Raw genomic sequence first — 21,993 nt, 5'->3', positions numbered from 1 at the left:
CAATATTCACAAATATATAGTATAATCTTCTGATGAAAAAATTAGTTCTAGCAACAAATCACATCTTAATTCAATTCAGTGCAATTTATGAGCAACAAGGTCTACTAGCACATTTGCTTATTTGTTGCAAATGACAACGTAACCTTGAAGCCCATTTGCTTCTTTGTTGCTTCTTTGCTTGTTTACTTGTTAAATTAATAGAAGAAATAATAACTTTAAATTTTGCCTTTCACCAACAGTCTCTTGTAATAGTATCCTATACGATTGTACTGGGACACTTTTGTAATAGTGTTTTTAAATGACTTTACATTGGAAACCCCAAACCATTTTTAACCAACCAAACCTTTTTAAATTTCAAATCCCAAAATTGTTGAGAGCTACAATTTTGATATAAAGTTTGTCTTCATCTGAATTCATATAAAAAATTATAAGTTATTTTTTGGTGCAATTATTAACCGAGACGAAGATCATAAGACGCCTGCCTCGGTTAATCGATTAAGGGACCGGTTGTGTTAGAATGTCTATCATGATTGGTGATTAGCTGAAGCAGTTGCACCTCGGTTATATTACAATGCCAACCTCGATTAAGCATTATCTGAGAGTGTCAGTGGCCCGCCTGCCCTGCCTCAACTAACCGAGGCGGGCAACCGAGCCACCCGCAAAATATTTTCTATTGTAGTGTAAGAAAATAGAACATGCTTCTTGTTGGAGGGCACTTTTTTCTTCTTTTGCTAAAAATCAAATTAGGGAGTTATTTTACAAAACTTCAAGACATGCTCTTATATTTTCTTTTGCTACTTTTTATCGGTTTTTGCTAATTTATTTGCGAAGAGGCGCGAGGAAAAAAATTCTGCATGTGATGTCATGGAGATCTCCCGCCTGATAAAAAACCTGGTCACTTGTGTTGAGGCAGCCGTTGGATGGCAATCCTACGGTGAAGAGAGGCAGCTAATTAAGGTACGTGGTGCCTTCAAGAAGCTACGGTACTGAATCTGTGTCCATCCGAGTTGTTAACGAGCCGAGCCGGCTCGTTTTATCCAGTCTAACCCAAACCAAACAGACAGCCACCGAGTCCTGCCGCTCTGCTATAAACGCACACTCTTCTGTCTCCACGAGATCGTTGAATTCATCTCTTCCCTAGCAGCACCAGCCATGGCGAAGCCGCAGCTTCTTCTCTGCTTCCTAGTCGCCGCCGCCGCGACGCTGCTCGTCGGTGAGTAGACCCCACCCCGGCCTCGATTTTTCGCCCGCGCAGCGGCCTCTGATCCGATCCGATCTGATCTGACATTTGTGTTTCGCAGCCACGGCCAAGAAATCCGGGGACGTGACGGAACTCCAGATCGGCGTCAAGGTACCCCTACTAGGACTTTTTTTAAAACTATGTTTCATTCCCTCCCTTCTTGTCGGATTGGGCTGGGCCAAGCAGAGCGGTTGTTTTAATCAGACTGGAGATTCTGCTTACGATGGAAGGGTAGATTTTGCAACAGATTGAAAATTGTAGAAACAAGATTTTTGCAACCGTCTAAGGAATTGTGGGGAAAGTAAGCTGTGCAGGAAAATTCTCAGTCATTTCGGTGGGGATTGACTGGGCCATTGGGCGAAAGATTTATTGTTTGCTCGATATAAAAATCGTGTGTTTATTTCGGTGAATGCATGGAGATTGTGATTTGGATATTGTTCTTTAATGGAACTCAACATTTTGTTGTTTCCCAGTGCAACAAGTCACAGTTTAATTCTGGTTGTTTTTTTAATGTTTATAATAAATGGATTTATTAATGCATAGTTCAAGTTTCAGTTCTCTTTCCATACTGAGTAAGTGCATGAATCGTATGGAAACCATAGACTGAGTTGGCACCTGAAAACCTTTTTGATTCGGCTTCAAAGCAACATAAAATGCTTTGTAAACTCTCTTCAATTTTTCGTCAGCCAGAAAATCAAGTTTTCGTACAACTGGTACTTTCAAAGTGTCATGTTGTAACTTGTAAGAAAGAAACTCTGTCATTCTCTTAAAGAACAAAATATCTAGTTGGACAAGCAGAAGTGAATGTGTCTATGCTTACTAAACCATTAACCATGTTGTAAGCAAATTGCCATGGAGTGTGGATAATCGCATGTGCTGCCATCATTTGCAGCAATTATTTTCAGCAGTTTCTTATATTGATGCTATGCTTGGGTATTTTGAAATGCAGTACAAGCCGGAATCTTGCAGCATTCAAGCTCACAAAGGTGACAAGGTTAAAGTTCACTACCGTGTAAGTCTAGTGTTCTGCCTTCTCATCTGTCCCCTTATGTTGCAATGTATCAATAATGACAGGTGTCCTCCGTTGAACTAACTTATTGTTTTCTTAGAGTAACTGTCACACATATATTGTTTCTCTTAGCCCATTCAGCACTGATCTGTATCTGTATGGCTGTATGTCATAGGCTTTCTCACCGCTGCCACTAGATTTATTGCCAATTCCAGTTAACAATAGAGCATTGTAACTTTTGTTGGATTTGGGAAAGTGGGACATGTACAATAGAGCATTGTTTCGTTCAAAACAATAGAGCATTGTAATATTGAAAAATGGTATCACCATTGGTTTTTAAAAACTGAGCAGAACTCATAATTCAACCAGCCTACATTGCTTCAAGAAGTTCTAATACTAGATAATACTCAGTGGTTACAGTAACTATCTTCTGAGTTATGTTCACTTGCTATGATTTTTTTTTGACAGGGAAAACTTACTGATGGAACAGTTTTTGATTCAAGCTATGAAAGAGGTGACCCTATTGAATTTGATTTGGGCACTGGACAAGTGATCAAAGGTGATTAATATGGCAATGAATTGGCTACTCTCTGTTTTGGCTGTGTTCTGTGTCTTTCTGAATTCCTTTACTTGCTGTGTAGGATGGGATCAGGGTCTCCTAGGAATGTGCGTTGGTGAAAAGCGGAAGTTGAAGATTCCATCAAAGCTTGGCTATGGGCCTCAAGGCTCGCCACCTACTATTCCTGGTATGTTTTTTTTTTAAAAAACATTTTCTGCTCTTTGTCTTTTGAGTATACAGTTGTGATAGTCACATTTGGATTATTCGAAACATTCTGTTAGCCATGAGGGTAATCATCCCATTGTTTGTGCACGGCAGAGAGCACGTAGTGGTTTATTTCTATTATCCTACTAACACAGTCACCTGAATGCCTTGCCCTGCTGAATGCATTCCTATAATGTCTAGGTGAACTTCCGCAGGTCACTGATGTGAGTCATTTATCATTCTCCTTGCAGGTGGAGCAACCCTAATATTTGACACGGAGCTTGTCGCTGTCAATGGAGAACCAGCCAACCAATCTGACAACGAGCTTTAGATATATCAAATAGATGAATGCATAACCTTATTACTCAGAACTCGGCAAATGTAATACATTCCAAGAAATGAGCCTTCATTCCCTGTGACTTTCTTTCGATATTCCACAAGAACATCTAGGATTTCTGGAGCAAACTCTGGTCTGTTTTGACTAGTTTACGCATCTGTGTCTGGAATCCGGAGAATTGCTCTGAAATCATTTCCTTGGCCCTAAAAAAGGTGCTGCTTAGTTTCTTGGCCCTTTTTTTTTCTCGAACTTGCTTATTTGGCTCTAAAACAAATTTCCTTTGGTTTCTTGGCTCTTCCGTTAGTTTGATGGACTAACAATGTTAAGTTGTATGCGAAAGAAGGCTACAATTCATGGGGTTTTCAGGCTATCTCTATCAATAAATTTTCAAAATAAGATACGATATTTTTCACTGCTCCATCTTCCACCGCTGGAGATTGGTTGGAGCCATTGCCAATGACGAAACTACGATATTTTTTAGCATAATATGATGCTAGAAATTGAATCATTAAATAATTCTAGTATTAAATTATTAATAGGTTGAACTCATGTCTCATCACCTGATTTCACAGTGAACAAAACTTATTCACCGTCAAACACATTCATCATTTTTATTTTTGATTTGAGATGCAACAGCCTCACCGATCTTATTAACAACAAAGTTTATAGACAAGATTTTATTTTTCGAGAAACGTTTATCAACAAGACAACAAGAAGAGCTGGACACCTGGACTGGATTAGTAGGAGGCCTATTGGGCTATACAGGCTTTGTTGTCTTTTGCTGTGCTTTCGACCGAGCCCATGAACGACCTCGCGCCCATGGTGGACTGCTTGTCTAGGGTTCGGGGATAAAAGACCCACTCCTGTCCCACAGGCACCCCAACGCCGGCCCGCCCGCCCGCCCGCTAGCCGCCGCCGCCGCCGCCGCCTCTCTGCTTCGCTGCAAACCGCTCTGGGTGCTTGAAGGTACGGCCATCTCTCAGCGCACTCTCCATCCCCACAGCTTCCACTGTTCGGTGGGTGTGGTTCTCATCCAGAACTGAAATTTCCCCGTTCGCCACCACTGTGTATCCGCAGATGGCGGTGCCGTTGCTGACGCAGAAGATCGTGAAGAAGCGGGTCAAGCAGTTCAAGAGGCCCCACCTCGACCGCTACAAGTGCCTCAAGGTATCACCCGCTCCCTTGCTGCGCGAAGCCCTTGTTCTGCGTTCTAAACATGCATTTGCTAGTGACAGCTCGTTGGTTTGTGTTCGATTTAGAATGTTGCCCCAATGGCCTGAAATGTATGCTTAGCTTGTGAATTGCTGGATCAGTATAAAAGCTTTCCTCATTTTAGGATGCCTCCTTTGGTTGATGCAACAGTTTTTGACCAAGCAACTGTTAAAAGAGATCAAGTCCCTCATGTTTGTGAAAGTTGATTAGTTTGTATTGCCGCAATTCCACTTATCCACTTATTCTGTAGCTGGGGATAACTTAGAAACAATACTGTACAGTGTAGCAAATGCTCATTACTTCACACCATGTTTGCTACTGGGTGAATCAGAAATTAGCCATACACAAAACTGTACCAGTGTAGCAAATGCCCGTTGCTTCTGGCCATGTTCGTGGCTGGGTGAATTTGAAATGTGCCATATCGTGCATAAACGTGCCAGAGTTCCCCCCCCCCCCCCCCCCCCCTCCTTTTCTGGAGAGGGCCATGAATTGAGTCTTGGATATGCCTTCTAGTTCTAGCTCTAGGCATAAGTAGATATCCTATAAAAAGATGCGCACACCTTTCTAATTCATTGGTATCTATATTTGCGTCATCTAGCATAAACATTTCTATTAGTTTATGCTAATTTTGCCAATGCTGTTTTCTGTAGCCAAGCTGGCGCAGGCCCAAGGGTATTGACTCTCGTGTCAGGCGGAAGTTCAAAGGATGCACCTTGATGCCTAACATTGGATATGGCTCTGACAAGAAGACCAGGCACTATCTCCCCAACAAGTTTAAGAAGTTTGTCGTGCATAATGTCTCTGAGCTGGAGTTGCTTATGATGCACAACAGGTATCCATTTTTTTTTGGATCTTCAGCAAACCTACTTATTTTATTTCAGGAGTGTAGCATTCCCAATTCCTGTAATCCCTTTTGTATCAAAATCATCAATTATTTACTAATATTTGTATCGCTTCACAACAGGACCTACTGTGCTGAAATTGCACACGATGTGTCCACTAAGAAGCGCAAGGAAATTGTGGAGCGAGCTGCTCAGCTTGACATTGTGGTCACCAACAAGCTTGCCCGTCTTCGCAGCCAGGAGGATGAGTAAACTGTTTCTAGTAGTAGTTTTGGAGTGGTGCGGCTTTAGAGGACTTGCTGTGTATGATGAATCAGTTATCCTATCTGTTTGCTTCATGGTTCTGAGTATTGTGAACCCACTTGCTATCAGTAGCAACCTAACTGTGGCAATATTATTATCTTTTACCATCTCAAATACATCAGTTTTGATTCACAAATCATGTGATTGTGCTTGCCTATTTGCATTGGTTAATTTGTGTTTTTGTTGACGCCCAGCCGGCACTGCTTGCAGCCTGTTTTGTTATTCTCGTCTTGCTGCAAGTGTGTCCAGGTTCTTACTGCACCTTGCATCGTGCTTGTAGCTGTCGAAGACAGTTATCAACCTCTAGTCTCATCCTGTTCTTAAACCTTTGACTTGGCATGTAGAATTTGAACCTTGCTGCTCAGGTGAGCAGTGAGCTAGTTTGCTGAAATGCTGAACCGAGTCTGTCAGTTATCACAGCTGTCCTGTCTGGTTCTAATGACATATTGCTGAATTCGCTGGGAGTTTGTGGTGGCTTCTTGCGTTTCGACCATTGGAAATACAGAATTGGCGTGGCATCGTTAATACTAGGATAGTAGGATGTATATCTCAGGCCCTGTTTAGATTTGAGTTTTTTGGGCCAAAAGAGTAAAATTTTCGTGGAATTGGGGCCTGGAAACTAAACGGGCCAAACAAATTTTGGGGCAAAATTTTTGGGCTGCACAGCCTATTACTGTGCACACACTCCCATAGAAGCCCACCAACGACAACAGCATGCAGTCCAAGTTGTGTCAGAAAAAAATTTGCCAAATTAAACACCTAAAATTTTTCACGTACATTAGACTTCTGAGCTAAAGTTCTGACCACAAAAAAATTTACCACTTTGGCCAAAAAATTTCAAATCTAAACAGGGGCTTACATGGGAGTCCATATATTTCAGGTGCCACTATTACTATATACTCCCTCTGTCCCTGAAAGCTGCAACTTGTAGAGTTATCTTAAGTCAAACTTTTACAACTTTGACCAAATTTATAGAAAAAAACGCTAAGATTTATAGTACCAAATTAATATCATTAGATTTATTATAGACTATATTTTCGTAAGATACTTATTTTATGTCATAGATATTGATGTTCTTTTATATAAAGTTGGTCAAAGTTAGAAAAGTTTGACTGACACAGATTGTAGGAGTTGAAGCTTTCAGGAACAGAAGGAGTATAATTTAAAGGACAACTTATAAGAAATAATTTACAGTTTTTTCTATAGTCAAACAATGACAAGAACCAAAAAAAAATCAGGCATTTGAAATATAAAAATGATCTTACGTAGGTTAAGCCATGGCCATAGAGCAGTTTGCAAAGTACAGTAACCTCCCTGGATTATTGGTGAAGTTGCACTCTGTTTCAGCACCATCCCACGTCTGTAGCAAGTTTTAACATCGATCTTGCCAACTCCCTTGATATCTGCATGTTTTCTAGCGTCAGTTACCGACTCCTTGCTTCTCAGAGTCAGAGACGGCGGCATGATTTCAGAGAGGGACATGACCTGAAAGGCTGAACTGTTCCATGAATGTATACTGTTTGCAAGAGGAAATGTGAGGTGGTCATCTCGTGTGAGATCCATTCACCGGACCGGACCAGACCTCAGTGCTGTATTAGCTCAGATCCGACAACCACCGAACCAACAACGACAATGCTAAAGCTGAACCTGGCCATATGACTATGGCCTTGTTTAGTTCCCAGAAAATTTTGCAAAATTTTTCAGATTCTCTGTCACATTAAATCTTTAGACACATGCATGAAGTATTAAATATGAACGAAAATAAAAACTAATTGCACAGTTTGGTCGGAATTGACGAGACGAATCTTTTGAATCTAGTTAGTACATGTTTGGATAATATTTATCAAATACAAACGAAAATGCTACTATTCATATTTTGCAAAATTTTTTAGAACTAAACAAGACCTATATAAACACGGTGTAGTCTAGATATTCAAAACTTTTTTTTGGTACAAAAACTCACATATTGGACAGTAGTAGTAGCCTAGTGGTACTGTACTGAACAGCTAGCTGATGTTACACTGAAGCCATTTGTTTAAGCAAGGAGTCGCGGTCGCATGAGCTGCAGAGAAAGGGATGGCGATTTTTACTACCGAAAGCATCACGAAATGATTGGCGAATTCACCTAACCCCAAAACTTTTTCCCTAGAGTTTGATTAAATAAGTACATGATTTCGTACGAAAAAGATTCACAAGATGCACCTACACCTAGCTAACTATATATTTCCTAGTTGGTGCGAGAAAAATAGTACCTACCTACGCGGTGTGTTCTTTCGTAGCAGGCTAGCAGCCGCAGCAAATTGCAAAGCATCGCCGTGCCAAAGCCCAAAGCTAGAACGAACTTGTGCGGCTGTGATGTTGTCAAAGCAAGGACGATAAAAAATATCAGCCTGCAGTTAGCCTCTGATGGCAGTGTCAAGCTAATCAAGATACGGTGCATGTGGCCGCAGCAGCATCGAGGTTGTGTTAGTTTACGATGCGCCCCTGTCCGTTTACTCTTTCATCATTCACACAGCCCTTGTTATCTTCCACGGCACGAAGAGTATGGCTCTTCTGGTCATGGTGGCGCTTGATTACTTCACACTGTATCTGATTGCGAAGTCTATATTTTATTTTGAATTTATGTTATCTTATTACCTTATTGTATGTACTACTACGTACAAGTTACGCCCTTAAAATCTAGATTTATTTTATTAACTGCTACAAAAAATATGATTGGAGAAAAATATGATATATGCAAAATTATACTTCCTTCATCCTAAATTATAAGATATTTCAATCTTCGATAGTCAAAACATCTCAAGTTCGACCAAAATTATAAAAAGAATTATAAAGATTTATGAGTTGTTCCATGTATGTGTCCAAATATTCAATAGAATGGGTGAAAACTTTTTGGATGAAAACTAAATAAGGCATAATCCATTAGTAGCCGTTACTCTCCATATTATATATTATCTATAAGAAGCAATGTAAACGAAAATTTTCCTCTTGTGCCTCAGGCCTTGTTTAGATCTAAAAAGTTTTTGGATTTTAATACTGTAGCACTTTCGTTTTTGTTTGACAAACATTGTCTAATCATGAAATAACTAGGCTTAAATATTCGTCTCGTAATTTACTGGCAGATTGTGCAATTAGTTTTTGTTTTCATCTATATTTAATACTTCATGCATGTACCGCAAGATTCAATATGACGGGAAATCTTGAAAAGTTTTTGGTTTTTGGGGCGAACTAAACAAGGCCTCACTTACCACTGGTCGAAGCATCGACAAGGACGTGGGTCTGTTCGCTGGTCTGAAAAGTTAAGACTGAAATTACTGTTGGCTGTTTTATTGTGAGAGAAAAACACTGGCCTGTAGAAAAAGTATGGCTGAATATGCGATTCAAGGTTAATATGCAAAGTGCTTGAAAGAACTTGTACCTCTAGACCTCCTCAATAAGTCACCCGTGTGTTTGAAAGGCTATGCCTCTTGGGACCTTCTTCCCTAGGCTTTATTGGTCATGGGTATTTTGTGTTACTTTGTGTTGGTCTGTTTTGGGTTTTATATATACACTTTTCTTATATTCTAGATGTCTGAATTTTAAGATAATTTTAGACAACACCTTTATATCATCAACTAATACAAATAAATTATTAATTTTGTAATTTGTTATTCGTCTTTGTATCATAAGACATTAAATTTTTGTCCTTGCCTTCCTATACAAATAATTGTTAATTATTAATTGTTTTGTACCAAAAAATAAGATTTTATCTTGTTCATGGTTTTGTCTAACGGTTTTTTATTCTCGGTAGTAAAAACTACAAATTGCGCCTACAGAGGTTTTAGTACAAAATAATATGCAATAATCTTCGCTTTAAAGGAAAACTAAAATTCCTTATATGTATTGTTTGGAGGTTTAGTTGCCGTCGTCCTGTGAATCGTCCTTTAGGATTTGTGTTCTCCAACTTGAGTCAACTTTTTCTCAGACAAAATACGTAAGCTTTTCTACCCGTGTGTTTTAATTTTTTTAAAAAGATGTAACTAACAAGGAACCGCCGCATTCGCTACAGAGAAGCATGGGCATCCGTGTCGGCTTATTAGAACAATAATATAACACTGAATGGTCTGAGCTTGTTTTCTGTTTTCTTTAAAATTAAAAATATAAAAAAGTGGGCGTTCCTATACGGCTAGGCCATGAAAACCACGGGAAGTAGCGGAATAAACAACCTTTTGCCGACGTCCCTGCGTTTTATTTCGCAAGTACGTACTCCTGCATTTGCAGTTGCAGATCCAGCTAGCATTTTTCGTACTTGATTATTCACAAAGATGTGCATATGTTTCAGCAGCCCGGAGGTTTTTTTTTAAAAAAAAATACGCGGAGAGGGAGATCTTCCAAAATCCGGTGTCCAGGACACGCGAGGGACGGAGCACTGAATGTTGCAAGGCACGGCCCGGGCCGGGTTTGACGATCGCGGTTCGCGGAACGCCCCCATTTATTCGATTCATTTCGCGTGCGTACGCAAGTGCCCAAGATGGCAAATGCCAAGTCCGGCTTTGCCTTCTTATTCAACTCAGGACGGGTTTCTTACAGGATAAGTTGCATGATTGATTGCCTGATTGGTCACTATCTGCAGTTTCATCTAGATAGAATCATTAGGCTAGTCTCAATGTATGTTCCACGAGAGTGTTATGCATATTAAATAAGGTGTCACATAAGCAAAATTGCTGACTTGACATGATCATTAAATGAAAAAGTTTCATTAGATGAGAAAGGAATTTTATCCCCATGAAACTTATGTGGCTCGATTATCTAGTTTATAATGTATTGAGACTAACCTTACTATTGTCCTCTAGAATTTTTATTTATAGATATAGACGAACGGTTTACTTAGGCCAGTCTTAGTGGAGGTTTCATCAGGATATCATGCATATTTATTAGAGCGTCATGACAGCAAAACTGTACTTTTTGCATGAAACGAAGAGGAGAGAGAAGAAAGTAATTTTAACATGGTGAAACCTCACGGGCGTTGTTTTCCACGCGGTGAAACAGGATGAAATCCCCACTGAGGACCAAATCGTTTCATCATCTTGCATATGATCCAATTATTTTGCAGCAATTAAATGCTTTGCTTAGCCTTGGAAACAACAAAGTGAAATGGGTTCAATGCTGGGTTATTTCATATATGGTTTCATTTCAATCTTGATGACGTGTTGGTATGTGAAACCGTACAGTAACACTATCCATTGAGACTGGCCTTATGGAAGCTGTGAGAAAAAAATTATAGGCTGATAAAATTGGAAGATCCTTAAAAAAAGGAACAAGAGGTGGCTCAGGGATCATAGACCTTGCGGCTCAAGATGCTTACTTGTTAATTAGTCTCTCTTTAAATTAACAAAATGAAGAAAGGGCTTGGAAAAAAAAAATAGAAATAAGTACTTAAAAAACAAAAAAGAGAAAACACATTGGAAACCAGGAGATTCACACTTTTGGTCAGGTCTTATAGAGGTCAAAGATCGTTTCCTAGATTTATCTTCTTTTAATTTACACAATGGTTCCCTATTAGGTTTTGTGAGGACAAGTAGTTTGGAAACTTGGCTCTCAAAGAATAATACCTAACTTTATACAACTAGAAAAACTATTACAATTACTCAAGCTTTTAGTTCTACACCACTTAATTTGACTTTCCATAGGGCACTAGTTGGTGATAAGCTAGCCAAGTGGAATGAATTGGTATCAAGAATAGCGTTTGTGCAACTTGATAACCACAAGATGTAATTAACAGTGGAATCTCAACAACCAAGGTTCCACACAGTTCAATCCACGTATACTTAGTGAACCAACTTGTTGTGATGCCTCTAAATAAAGCAATTTGGAAGTTGAAGTTACCTCTTAAAACTAATATCTTCATTTGGTTCTTTCTAAAGGGCATAATTTTAACTATAAAGATAACCTTGTAAAGTGTAGTTGGAGAGGTGATGAGAGTTGTTTCTTTTACAGCACAAAAGAAACTATTCAACATTTTTTCGATTCCCATGTAATGCACTTTATTTGGAGGGTGTTTGAAATTGCTTTTTGTTTACGTCCACCAACAAAGCCCTGTTGATTCTTTTGGTCCTTGACCTCGGTCCTCAACAAGTATATCACAACTTGCACTCTCAAGTTTGTGTAGGAGTGAATGCAATGGAATGGCTTGGTTTTGAAAAAAAATATTTACAGGTTATTTTAAAGGATACTCATTGGACATTCTTCTGGTCAATCTTGCAAAAAAAAAATTAACCCACCAATGTTAAAGTGAGCAAGTCGTATCTTGAAGACAATAGTAATAAGGATATTTACCAAAAATGGATGGTCATCTTTGTAATAGAATTATTGTATACATGGTCGTCATTGGACATGTTGGAAATATGTTTGCTTCTAGCGGGCTCTTTGAGGGCTAGTTTTTATAAGCCAAAGACTTGATTTGCATTAAATTTTGATCGAGCGCATGCTGAGATCAGGATAAAACTTTTTTTCAAAAAAAAAGGTTGGTCACCTAGGATACATTGGAGTTTAATTTCAATTCAACCAATACTTCCACAATTCTACCATACTCAACTTGTGCAATATGGATGGAAATTAATGCCTAAAAATCTTAATAATAATATGGATATTAGTATTCGTATTCATTTCTAATATAGATACTAAATGGATGGATGTATCTGATTCTTTTCTATTATTTTCTTTTATCTAATTTGATATTCATATTAAAAATTAGATAGATATCCAATACCATCAGCACCCCTGAAGAATATAGCATGTATGGAAGAAATAAAACTGAATTTGGCTAAACAAATCCCATCCAGACCCTACTTTTTGTTACTATTAATTTATGTTGGATTCACATTTTACTTGTAATAGAGTTGGTGAGTATTTTGGTGTAATTTCTAGGTATAATTGGTAAAGTAAAAAACGATGTGGGAAAAATATTTCACCTTATTCTTACAACAACTTTGATGTGAGCGTAGAACTCTTCTAAAACACTCAAATTTTTTTCTTATAACATACTCATAAAATTCAAGTATATGTAGGAAGGACTTTTTCACCTGCTATAATATAGTAGTAAAATTGTTTTTTATAACATACTCCCTCCGTACCTATAAAGAAAGTCGTTTAGGACAACGACACGCTCTCCAAAACCTAACTTTGACTCTTTGTTTTTATAAAAATATTTATCAAAAAGTGGTATATATATACTTTTATGAAAGCATTTTTCAAGACAAATCTAGTCATATAGTTTTTATATTTTCAAATTCAACAACTCAAAAGATATTCATGATTTATATTTCCAATGTTTGACTCAAACCTTGTCCAAAAACGACTTTCTTTATGGGTATGGAGGGAGTAAGTGGTATTCATTTCTTAAGACAAATTTAGTACACTAACTAAACACGGTTAATGTCAAGAACAGTGGGCTCATTCCAAGACATATACTCAAAATGATAGAGTTCTCACGTGTATGCGTGTAGTGTGTCTTAAAAAAGAAAAAATATATAGATAGCCATTGAGATTCTACAAGGCCAAAATACACTATAGAAGAACAGTATCGTATCCTTATCCGAAGCTAACACCCATCCTGTACAACTCGTGGAACTTAAGCCGATCGCGTCACCCCTCTGAAAAGATCAATAAAGCAGTGGGACGAACAAAAGGGGCCTTTCTATTTGGAGCGCAGGGAAACGAAAGGTCATTATGGGTTTTAGGCACCCTGATTTCCATCCAGTGAGGTACTATCAACTAGTAGCATCTGCATCCGGTTTGCAGAACTGAGCTAGGCATTTAGGTGAGAAGTGGCCAGACCCATTCCGTTTCTGCTTCTGCCCATCGATTGGGAGCCACTGCCAACAAACAGAAATCCAATCTCTATCTGGACAAATAAACTGTTGTTATACTTGATTAACCCAAACAAACTCTTATCATTGTCATCACCTGGTTGCCCATGCATGCGCCTATGAGAGGCGCCAATGATCTAGATTGGAAGGGAGATTGTTTCATAAATAGAAAGTGTTAATAAAAGTATACTACCTCGTATAGAATTTAGAAGTCGTTTTTGGATAAAGTTTGGGTCAAACATTGGAAACATAAATCATCAATAACTTTTAAATTATTGAGTTTGCAAATATAAAAATTATATGAATAGATTTATCTTAAAAAATATTTTCATAAAAGTATACATATATCATATTTTCCTAAATATTTTTTATAAAAATAAGAGGTCAAAGTTGTGTTTTGGAGACCGTGTCGCTGTCCTAAATGACTTCTAAATCCTATTAAGTGAATAATGTCATATCTCCTAATATTCTATGCTTTTGGATATGCATACAACTCAATAGAATTTTTTTAGAAGTAACTTTTTTAAATAATTGACTAGTTACATACTCTCTCCATCTTGTAATATAGTAAATTTTAAAAATTTTAACTCAAATTAAGAGAGAACATAAAAGACATATATACCCTTATTTTATTTCCTAATCAAACGCTATCATTAACATGATGGATGGTGAATGGTTGACAAAATGAAAAGTATTTAATGTAAAATTAGGTTTTATCCTCTAGAATGTATTATATTTGAGGATAAATTTTGAATCCTAAAATGCACTATATTACAGGACCGAGATAGTAGAAAATAGTATTAATATTTATATGAAAGTATATTCCATGATCATTATAACAAAGTTTATTACACATCATAAATATTGATATTTTTGTTATATATTTGGTAAGATTTAAAACGTTTGACCCGTTATTAAGCGAAATATGCACTTGTTCTGGGACGAAGTCCTAGTCTATAACATTGTTTGGCTACAATCTAAAGTTTGCACGGATATACCCTGGCAGCAGCAAGCCCGAGCAAGTGCCCTAGGTCATGGTCTCATGGACCCTCTTTGGCTAGACTTCGGCCTTGTTTAGTTATAATTTTTTTAAATGGATATTTTAGTATTTTTATTTGTATTTAACAAATATTGTCCAATCATGTACTAACTAGGCTTAAAAGATTCATTTAACAAATTACAGACAAACTATGTAATTAGTTATTTTTATCTATATTTAATGTTCAATGCATGTGCCGTAAGATTTGATGTGACGAGAAATTTTGAAATCTTTTTGGAAGTAAACAAGGCCTTCAAATGGCTTCAGCTCAAATGCATCTGCTTGGGCTTGAGATGCAATTAGTTATTTCCAATGTTTGACCCAAGTCTTGTCCAAAATGACTTAAGTATAGTTCTAAATTCAAACCAAGTCAAACCTTCTTCACTTAGTTAAATTTAGAGAAAAAAATATAATATCAACATGTATATGTTAAACATAAAAATGTAGTTTATAATATTTTAGTAATATTTATTTGCTATCCTAAATATTACTAATTAATTTATAAATTTGGTTGAGCTTAAGTTGTTTGACTCTAAAAACACAAGAATTACTTTTTAGACGGATGGAGCAATTTAGCTTGAAATAATAAATAGCACTAGCATTTGGATCCTAGTCGAGTAGTACTACAAACTACTCACCCTAAAAGACGGCATATTTTTAGAATTCTTTCACGGTCCAGTGTAGCCGTGTAGGCTGTCAACACGCTGGAGGGCACCTTCCGTGATGCGTTAGCGCAGGGGCAGAAACGTCCTTCTCACGAGCCAGAAATCCCGGAGCACTGCCCCCCAATGGTGAGCTGCCAGAGACCGTTATTTCCTCGGCCTGCCGGCGCGGCGGCCACTCCGTCCCGTTTTGACCGCCCGTTTCTCCCCTCTTCTCCGCGAGCGCCGCCGCAGTAGAACCCGGCCCGGTGGTAACCCACCGCCGCAAGCATCCCACCGCGCCGAGCTACGCGACGGACGCGGCGCGCGGCCCACAGACCCAACCGCAGCGGCAACAACCGCTCTATAAAGCAATCCCCCCACCTACCGGCTCCGCGGCCTCGCTCGCTGCGCTTCGCTTTCCCCTCAAATCCACCGCGGACTCGAGCTTTGCTCGGAGGAGACGAGACGACCCAAGACTTGCTCAGCTCCCCCCTTTGCTTCCTGCGCAATCCCTGCGGCAGCGCCTTTTCTTTCATTCAATGGACAGCGACTACGTTGCCAGCCTGCTCATGGGCTCATCCGCCCATGCGCTCGACTTCGCCGCGCTGGACACCGGGTTCCTCGACACGCTCTGCGGCGGCGCCGGCCTCTTTGGGGTGCCCGGGGTCGCCGCGGGGACTGGGTGTGGCAGCGGCGGCGGCGGCGGGTCCCCGGAGGGGTCCTCGGTGTCCGACCCGGCGTGGGCGCGCGCCAGCGACGGCGGCAATGCCAGGAAGCGCAAGGCGCCGCCCACGGGGTCCGCCGGCGGGAAGGAGACCTGCTTGGGCAAGGTGCGGGAACGACCAGCGCGTAGTGGATTCTTCAGATACCTACCGAATTTAGCTTGCTGGTTCTTGATGGTGCTGGTGCCGTTCTGAATATTGGTTTGCAGGCTGCGGAGGCCAAGGTTCCGGACGGGAAGAGGTGCAGAGTGGGCGCTAGCGACAGTCCGGTGAAGCCCAAGGTAGAGGAGGCGGCGGCGAGCGACGCCTCGGTTGAAGTCAAAGGGCAGAAGAAGGGCAAGGGGAAGAGCCCGAAGCCGGCAGTCGAACCACCCAAAGACTACGTCCATGTCCGGGCACGGCGAGGTCAGGCAACTGACAGCCACAGCCTTGCAGAGAGGGTAAGACACTGCAGTTCCACTTGGTTCCTACTGTTTGAGCTGAATTGCAAACGGAATTTTGTGCTTTGGGTTTGAATTCACAATCATACTTTGTTATTGGTGTCTTGATAGGTTAGAAGAGAGAAGATTAGCCAGAGGATGAAGTTTCTACAGGACCTAGTGCCAGGATGCAACAAGGTATGATCATAGAGTTCTTGGACAGTGAATTGTTGTGTCTTAAGTGTGAATTGGTGCCTGTAATTGGGCTAATTTGTGGGGATTCCCTATTGTAGGTGGTTGGCAAGGCACTCATGCTCGATGAGATCATAAACTACGTGCAATCGCTGCAGCAGCAAGTTGAGGTGGGGATTCCACTTACATTTGGTTACAGAACACAGTCAGCTCGTAATTCTAATCAATTTTGCTGTTTATTACACTTTCAGTTCCTGTCCATGAAGCTTGCCACTGTGAACCCGCAACTTAATTTCAGCAACCTGTCGACTCTCCTACACAAAGATGTGAGCTTGAACATATCATTTCTGATGCTCTGTATCTATAGAACAATTTGCCCTTGACACGCTATTTTTTCTGGTTAATTCAGATGTACCAACCATGTGGCCCATCAGCTAATTCGGTCTTTCCATTGGAAAGTGCCGGTGCAGCTTTTCCATTTTGTGACCAAGGGGATCTTTTCCAGAACTTTGGTTCGGGTGCTATGGAGGATCAGTGCTCTCTAAGTCTGTTAGACACGGCTCTACCCCACACGGCCAACCCACAGTTTGCTTTTCAAAAGCAGGTGAGTGTTGCCTGAGGAATCAGCAATCTATATAATTAATGGCAGTTAATATGAATCTTATCATAATACTGCTGTCCCTGATTTTATTTCTCAGCAAAGGGACTTCTGGGAGGATGGCCTACAGAATGCTTTGCCTACCGGTAGTGAGCAAAGACAGGAGGATGGGCTTTTAGTACCGAACTTTGATGGTATGCGACTTATGCTTAAATGATAAGCGATCAATTGAACTGCACACTTTGGAGATTACCATTTGACTAATAACCATCATATGTGATGCAGGTCAGTTACAAGCTGATCAGGCAAAGATTGAGTTCTAGTCCCTGGTGATCTCCAAGGTTGATATTTTTGTATATAGGCGGTACGAAGAAGACCTGTGGCAAGCAAAGCTCTCCTAAGCTGACCATCATTAGAGTTTAGGCCTCCAAACTGATTCATTCTGTGATATGCTGGATGTTTGGCAACTCGATTCTTCCCATAGAGACCTTGTGATCGATCTCGCAAAATTGAAGTAGATTGTGTACTAGATATGGTGCAAATATTACATGCACCATCTTCTAAAGTTCTACTAATATGTAAGAGCGCTGGCTGGTATTGGGACGATGCCGTGTTACTGTTTGTTGCATTTTTATCTTATGATGACGAAAGTACAAGTATGAGATATTTCTCCTGGGCTAATGTTTCTGTGCCATCATTTGGTTGTTGCAACTGAGCTTGCCATGAGTTCATCATAGTGAAGTGTTGTTCTCCCATACTGATCAAATCCGTTCACAGTTCACACTATAGACATGGTATGTCCTGGTAAATTTTTGCAGATGTTACTATAAAGACTGATCTGAAATTGCTGGAGAAATGAGCAGACCAATTAGACATTTTTTAACCACGGGTAGGCAACACACTTCCCTTTCACACAACTCACGATCACAGCAGCTCAGCGACTTGGGTAAGCCAAGTCGTGAAATGGGTGTTGCCTGTTGCCCTGGCCGTCGTTTACGTAGAAACAAGCGGGCGGGGGCCGTCGTTGTCTCCCCCAATTCCGGTAGGTTATCCATCGCTTTTTTTTCCTCGGTTCCTGCTGGATCTCAATTCGTGGTACTCCGCTGTGCTCCCATCCAGTGATCCATCCACGCCGCAACCGAATCCTGCCCGCTTTTTCACAAAACGCCGCAGCTCTGTTCAGGCGCAGTGCAGCGAGAATGGTAGCGCCAGTCATAGCTCTGCACACTTCATCCAGAAGAGGCAATTCAACACTCTTCCTCAAAAACAAAACGCCGCCTGCATATTCGGATGCAGACGCAAAGCACAGACACGGTCATTTCTCTCCTCTCTTTTTGCAGATGAACCACGGCAACTTGGGCTGGGTCGCGTGTGCTTACAAGAGGAGCACTATCACTGCATTGTCTAGACAGAGAGGTGAAAAAAAAAACCTTGAAAATACTGAACAGAGAAGTGTTGTCGTATGCTACCAAGTAGTAGTATAGTAATGCAAGGCTAATACAGCAAAGAAAGTCTTGTACTGTCGGCATCAGGATCAGGCTGTGCTGTCTCCCCCTATTCTCATTCCCCGTGCATGATTTCTACGTGTATCTTGAAAAACACGGCGTATTCAGCGCTGGGTTCCTGCAAGTAGGGCCTTGTTTAGTTCGCACCAAAATCCAAAAAGTTTTCAAGATTTCCCGTCACATCGAATCTTGTGGCACATGCATGAAGCATTAAATATAGACGAAAGCAAAAACTAATTACACAGTTGAGCTGGAAATCGCGAGACGAATATTTTGATCCTAGTTAGTCCATAATTAGATAATATTTATCACAAACAAACGAAAATGTTACAGTACCGAAATCCGAAATTTTTTCGGAACTAAACAAGGCCTAGGTTCCGTGTCGTCGTGCTCGCTCGGCCCCGGTCCTTTTTCTGCTCCCTGCAGGCGATATGGTATGGTACAGGTACACACACATTTGCAGGTTGCAGCTACTAGCCTCCGTCCGTCCGTCCTCTCTCGGAGAGTGGACTGGCTGTGGAAAACTGACGGCTGAAAGGGCGCACAGCTCATGAGAAGGTCGAGTACGTGAGTGCGCTAGTACTGGCCAACAGTGCCTCGAAGACTTTGGAAAAAACAGCCATGTCCTTTCTTGCAAGAATGACCTGCCTTGATGCTTCGACGTGCCACGTACTTGGACACAACTACTACCAGCAAATCAAATGAAGAAGAAAAAAAAACAACAACTTGCAGCATAAAAATGTTAAACTGGAACTTGCATAAGCATCTCCTTTGGACAACTATCAACTAACCTTTGCATAATCATAGCTTGATGAGAGGTCGTTGTTTGTTTATTCGGTCAATTCTCTTCTTCAATCAAAGGAAGAAAAAAACAAGTTTGTTAGATGGCAGTCTGTATAAATCTAATGTCGCATGTCGGCTATTTAATTTGATAACCTTCAATGATAGCACTAACTACTAGAAGAATACATATGTACTCCGTACAATGTTTCAGCTTATATTAGATTAGATCGTTTGAATATTTTATTTGTGAGGTATTGAATGTTAAATTTGGTGTTCCAGTCAGGCTAGCCACATTTACATCCAAAACCCCGAACCGAACTGCACCTAACCGAACAGAAATTTGCTGGTAGTAGTTAAAACTTCAGTTAAAACCGAATGCCCAGCATGATGTTCGAGGAAGGTTCACACCTTGTAATGCGCGGGTCGAACACTACAGAGAGTTTGCTGGTTATTCGACGAGTCTTGTTTTTCAAAATTCACTGGATTAATTAGTCGAATATAGTATACTGTTATATGAACTATTGACATGGAGTTCTTTAACGTTTCTGTAACGGGTATCCTAAAATTTGTATAAGAAAATATAATTATATATACTGTTGAGTTGTCGTTGTCACATAATCAGTCCAATATATGGTTCTACACTATTTAGTGGCTTGCCTTGATGCTTGAATGTGATACATACTTGGCCACTCTGCAAATTAAATTAATTAAAAAAAAACGTGTGTCAATAGAGAAAATTGATATTTGCTTATGCATGTACAAACTTGCATAAGCATAATTTACTGAAATCCTGCAGTCAACCTATATATTTTTGTTCCTGAGATAAAAGCTCACCGAATTATTAGTCCAATAATACAAAATACTATTATTGGAGTGAACTTCTTGTCGCTTTTACTCAATAGTATTAATTATCTCTGTACCAAAGATAATCATATATACTCCCTACACTCAAAATCAGTACAGTATTGTTCAATCTAGCTTTGCCTAAGTCAAACTTTGCGAATTTTGACCGGGTTTTTGAGGAAAGTATTATAGCATCAGCTATCTCTGTCTCGCAAAGAGTGATGTCTTAGTTTTGCCCAAAGTCAAAATACCTTATGTTTCACCAAACATTTATGACACCAAATAAATTTACTGTGAAATAATTATGTTTCATGATGAATCCAATGATATTTGTTTAGCAAGCGGAACAGAGCTAGTACAATTTTAAATAAAACGCACTATCAAGACACAAGTCATATCAAAAAAAAACAAAACTGATTTAAATAGTAGATGTTGAAGCATTTTTTCCTATATATTTGACCCAAATTAGAAAGTAATGTATGATTTAAGACAAACTAAAATAAACTTCTCCTTCTATTTCAAATTATAAGTCGCTTTGATCTTTTAGTATATTTATTTTTGTTATTCATCTAGATATAACATATGTCTAGATACATAGTAAATTCTGTGTTAAAAAAAAATAAAGCGACTTATAATTTGGAATATAATTGAAACACAAGGAAGACATCGTGGGATGACATGATTAGCCGAAGCTATTCACTGTTGGAGTTGTTGTCGTTTGCCAAGCTGATTGATGTGTTACCCTGTGTTCCCCACGCTCACTAGGTAGCAAACCTACTCGCATAATAAACCAGAGCCAGCCCATTTCCCATTTAATTTAAACATCTGTCTTCATCAGCCCCTATTCGGTGACGCCGACGTGTCCAGCTGTAGTAGGGCTTGCAGCGACTCGGAGCCAAAACTGTTGGTTTTTGGTCCCCCGTCCATCCGCCGGAAATGGTGCTCGCGCGCTCAGCCCTCCTCGCCCGCCCACGATCGCGGCCTCGATCGATCGGCGGTCGGGGTGGGGGCTGAAAGGCAGGCCGCCATGGGCGTCGCCGTCGCCTGACGAATCCGCCGATCCGGTCATGATGCCCAAGGCTTTTATTTGGCGCCTTGCTCCGCTCCGAGACGTACGACCGCGCGCGAGGGCAAGGTGCGTTGCGTTGCGTCCACAGGTCAGTCACGGCGGCGGACGGGCGGGCGGGCGGGCGGGCAAACGGTGCCCGGCGGGTGCGAGTCGTGCGATTCCGAGTCGGGCGGGCGGGTTTCCATGCACCCCGGCCGCCGTCGCCCTCTCGTTCGTCGCGCCGGCGGGTGACGCAGCGCGCGCGTACGTCGGCGTCGGTGTCGTTTGTTTATCCCTGTCTTTGCCCGGCTGCGGATGAGTTGGAGCGACAGCGACGACGCCGACGAGGACGATCGGATCAGGACGGGCACGGCAACGGCGAATGATCGATGCAGTCGTCGTATCGTACATATATATATCCCTACGCCGCCGTAGGGAGGCCGAGGGGATCGGACTGTAGCACGCAGGGCATCCTGCTGCCTGAGCCCTGAGCCCTGAGATGATGAGCAGCAATGGATCAGGATCGATCACTGCACGCTTGTGCAGTGCGCGATCTGCGGCCATGCACGAAGCGGACCAGCGGGATGGCCGGCCGGCCGGCCCGGCCTCGTCCCGATCCGATCGATCGATCACCGGCTCCGCTCCGC

The 21,993-nt window shown here is 40.9% G+C and overlaps 3 protein-coding genes across 3 annotated transcripts; all 3 read left to right on the top strand.

Moving 5' to 3' along the window:
• On the top strand, positions 1,006-3,636 carry LOC8054768 (peptidyl-prolyl cis-trans isomerase FKBP15-1). The gene is made up of 6 exons (XM_002462571.2): positions 1,006-1,213; positions 1,302-1,351; positions 2,190-2,252; positions 2,718-2,808; positions 2,891-2,995; positions 3,264-3,636. Exons 1-6 carry the CDS (start codon positions 1,153-1,155, stop codon positions 3,341-3,343), a joined length of 450 nt encoding a protein of 149 aa, XP_002462616.1. The 5' UTR covers positions 1,006-1,152; the 3' UTR covers positions 3,344-3,636.
• On the top strand, positions 4,181-5,845 carry LOC8058962 (60S ribosomal protein L32-1). The gene is made up of 4 exons (XM_002462570.2): positions 4,181-4,315; positions 4,427-4,516; positions 5,212-5,393; positions 5,526-5,845. The coding sequence occupies exons 2-4, from the start codon at positions 4,427-4,429 to the stop codon at positions 5,653-5,655; spliced, it is 402 nt and encodes a 133-aa protein (XP_002462615.1). The 5' UTR covers positions 4,181-4,315; the 3' UTR covers positions 5,656-5,845.
• On the top strand, positions 15,446-17,848 carry LOC110433137 (transcription factor bHLH49-like). Its single transcript, XM_021454836.1, has 8 exons — positions 15,446-16,066; positions 16,168-16,398; positions 16,510-16,575; positions 16,671-16,739; positions 16,821-16,895; positions 16,979-17,173; positions 17,268-17,361; positions 17,453-17,848. Exons 1-8 carry the CDS (start codon positions 15,776-15,778, stop codon positions 17,488-17,490), a joined length of 1,059 nt encoding a protein of 352 aa, XP_021310511.1. The 5' UTR covers positions 15,446-15,775; the 3' UTR covers positions 17,491-17,848.

The sequence above is a fragment of the Sorghum bicolor genome, chromosome 2 (genome assembly GCF_000003195.3).
Source record: "Sorghum bicolor cultivar BTx623 chromosome 2, Sorghum_bicolor_NCBIv3, whole genome shotgun sequence".
Taxonomy (NCBI): domain Eukaryota; kingdom Viridiplantae; phylum Streptophyta; class Magnoliopsida; order Poales; family Poaceae; genus Sorghum; species Sorghum bicolor.
The sequence above is the reverse complement of the archived record's forward strand: the minus strand, read 5'-3'. Positions and strand labels throughout refer to the sequence as shown.

Coding starts and splice junctions, on each gene's coding strand:
- LOC8054768 (XM_002462571.2), top strand. CDS start 1,153: ATGGCGAAGCCGCAGCTTCTTCTCTGCTTCCTAGTCGCCGCCGCCGCG. Junction 1,352..2,189: donor AACTCCAGATCGGCGTCAAG/GTACCCCTACTA, acceptor TTTGAAATGCAG/TACAAGCCGGAATCTTGCAG. Junction 2,253..2,717: donor AGGTTAAAGTTCACTACCGT/GTAAGTCTAGTG, acceptor TTTTTTTGACAG/GGAAAACTTACTGATGGAAC.
- LOC8058962 (XM_002462570.2), top strand. CDS start 4,427: ATGGCGGTGCCGTTGCTGACGCAGAAGATCGTGAAGAAGCGGGTCAAG. Junction 4,517..5,211: donor ACCGCTACAAGTGCCTCAAG/GTATCACCCGCT, acceptor TGTTTTCTGTAG/CCAAGCTGGCGCAGGCCCAA. Junction 5,394..5,525: donor TTGCTTATGATGCACAACAG/GTATCCATTTTT, acceptor GCTTCACAACAG/GACCTACTGTGCTGAAATTG.
- LOC110433137 (XM_021454836.1), top strand. CDS start 15,776: ATGGACAGCGACTACGTTGCCAGCCTGCTCATGGGCTCATCCGCCCAT. Junction 16,399..16,509: donor GCCACAGCCTTGCAGAGAGG/GTAAGACACTGC, acceptor GTGTCTTGATAG/GTTAGAAGAGAGAAGATTAG. Junction 17,174..17,267: donor AGTTTGCTTTTCAAAAGCAG/GTGAGTGTTGCC, acceptor TTTATTTCTCAG/CAAAGGGACTTCTGGGAGGA.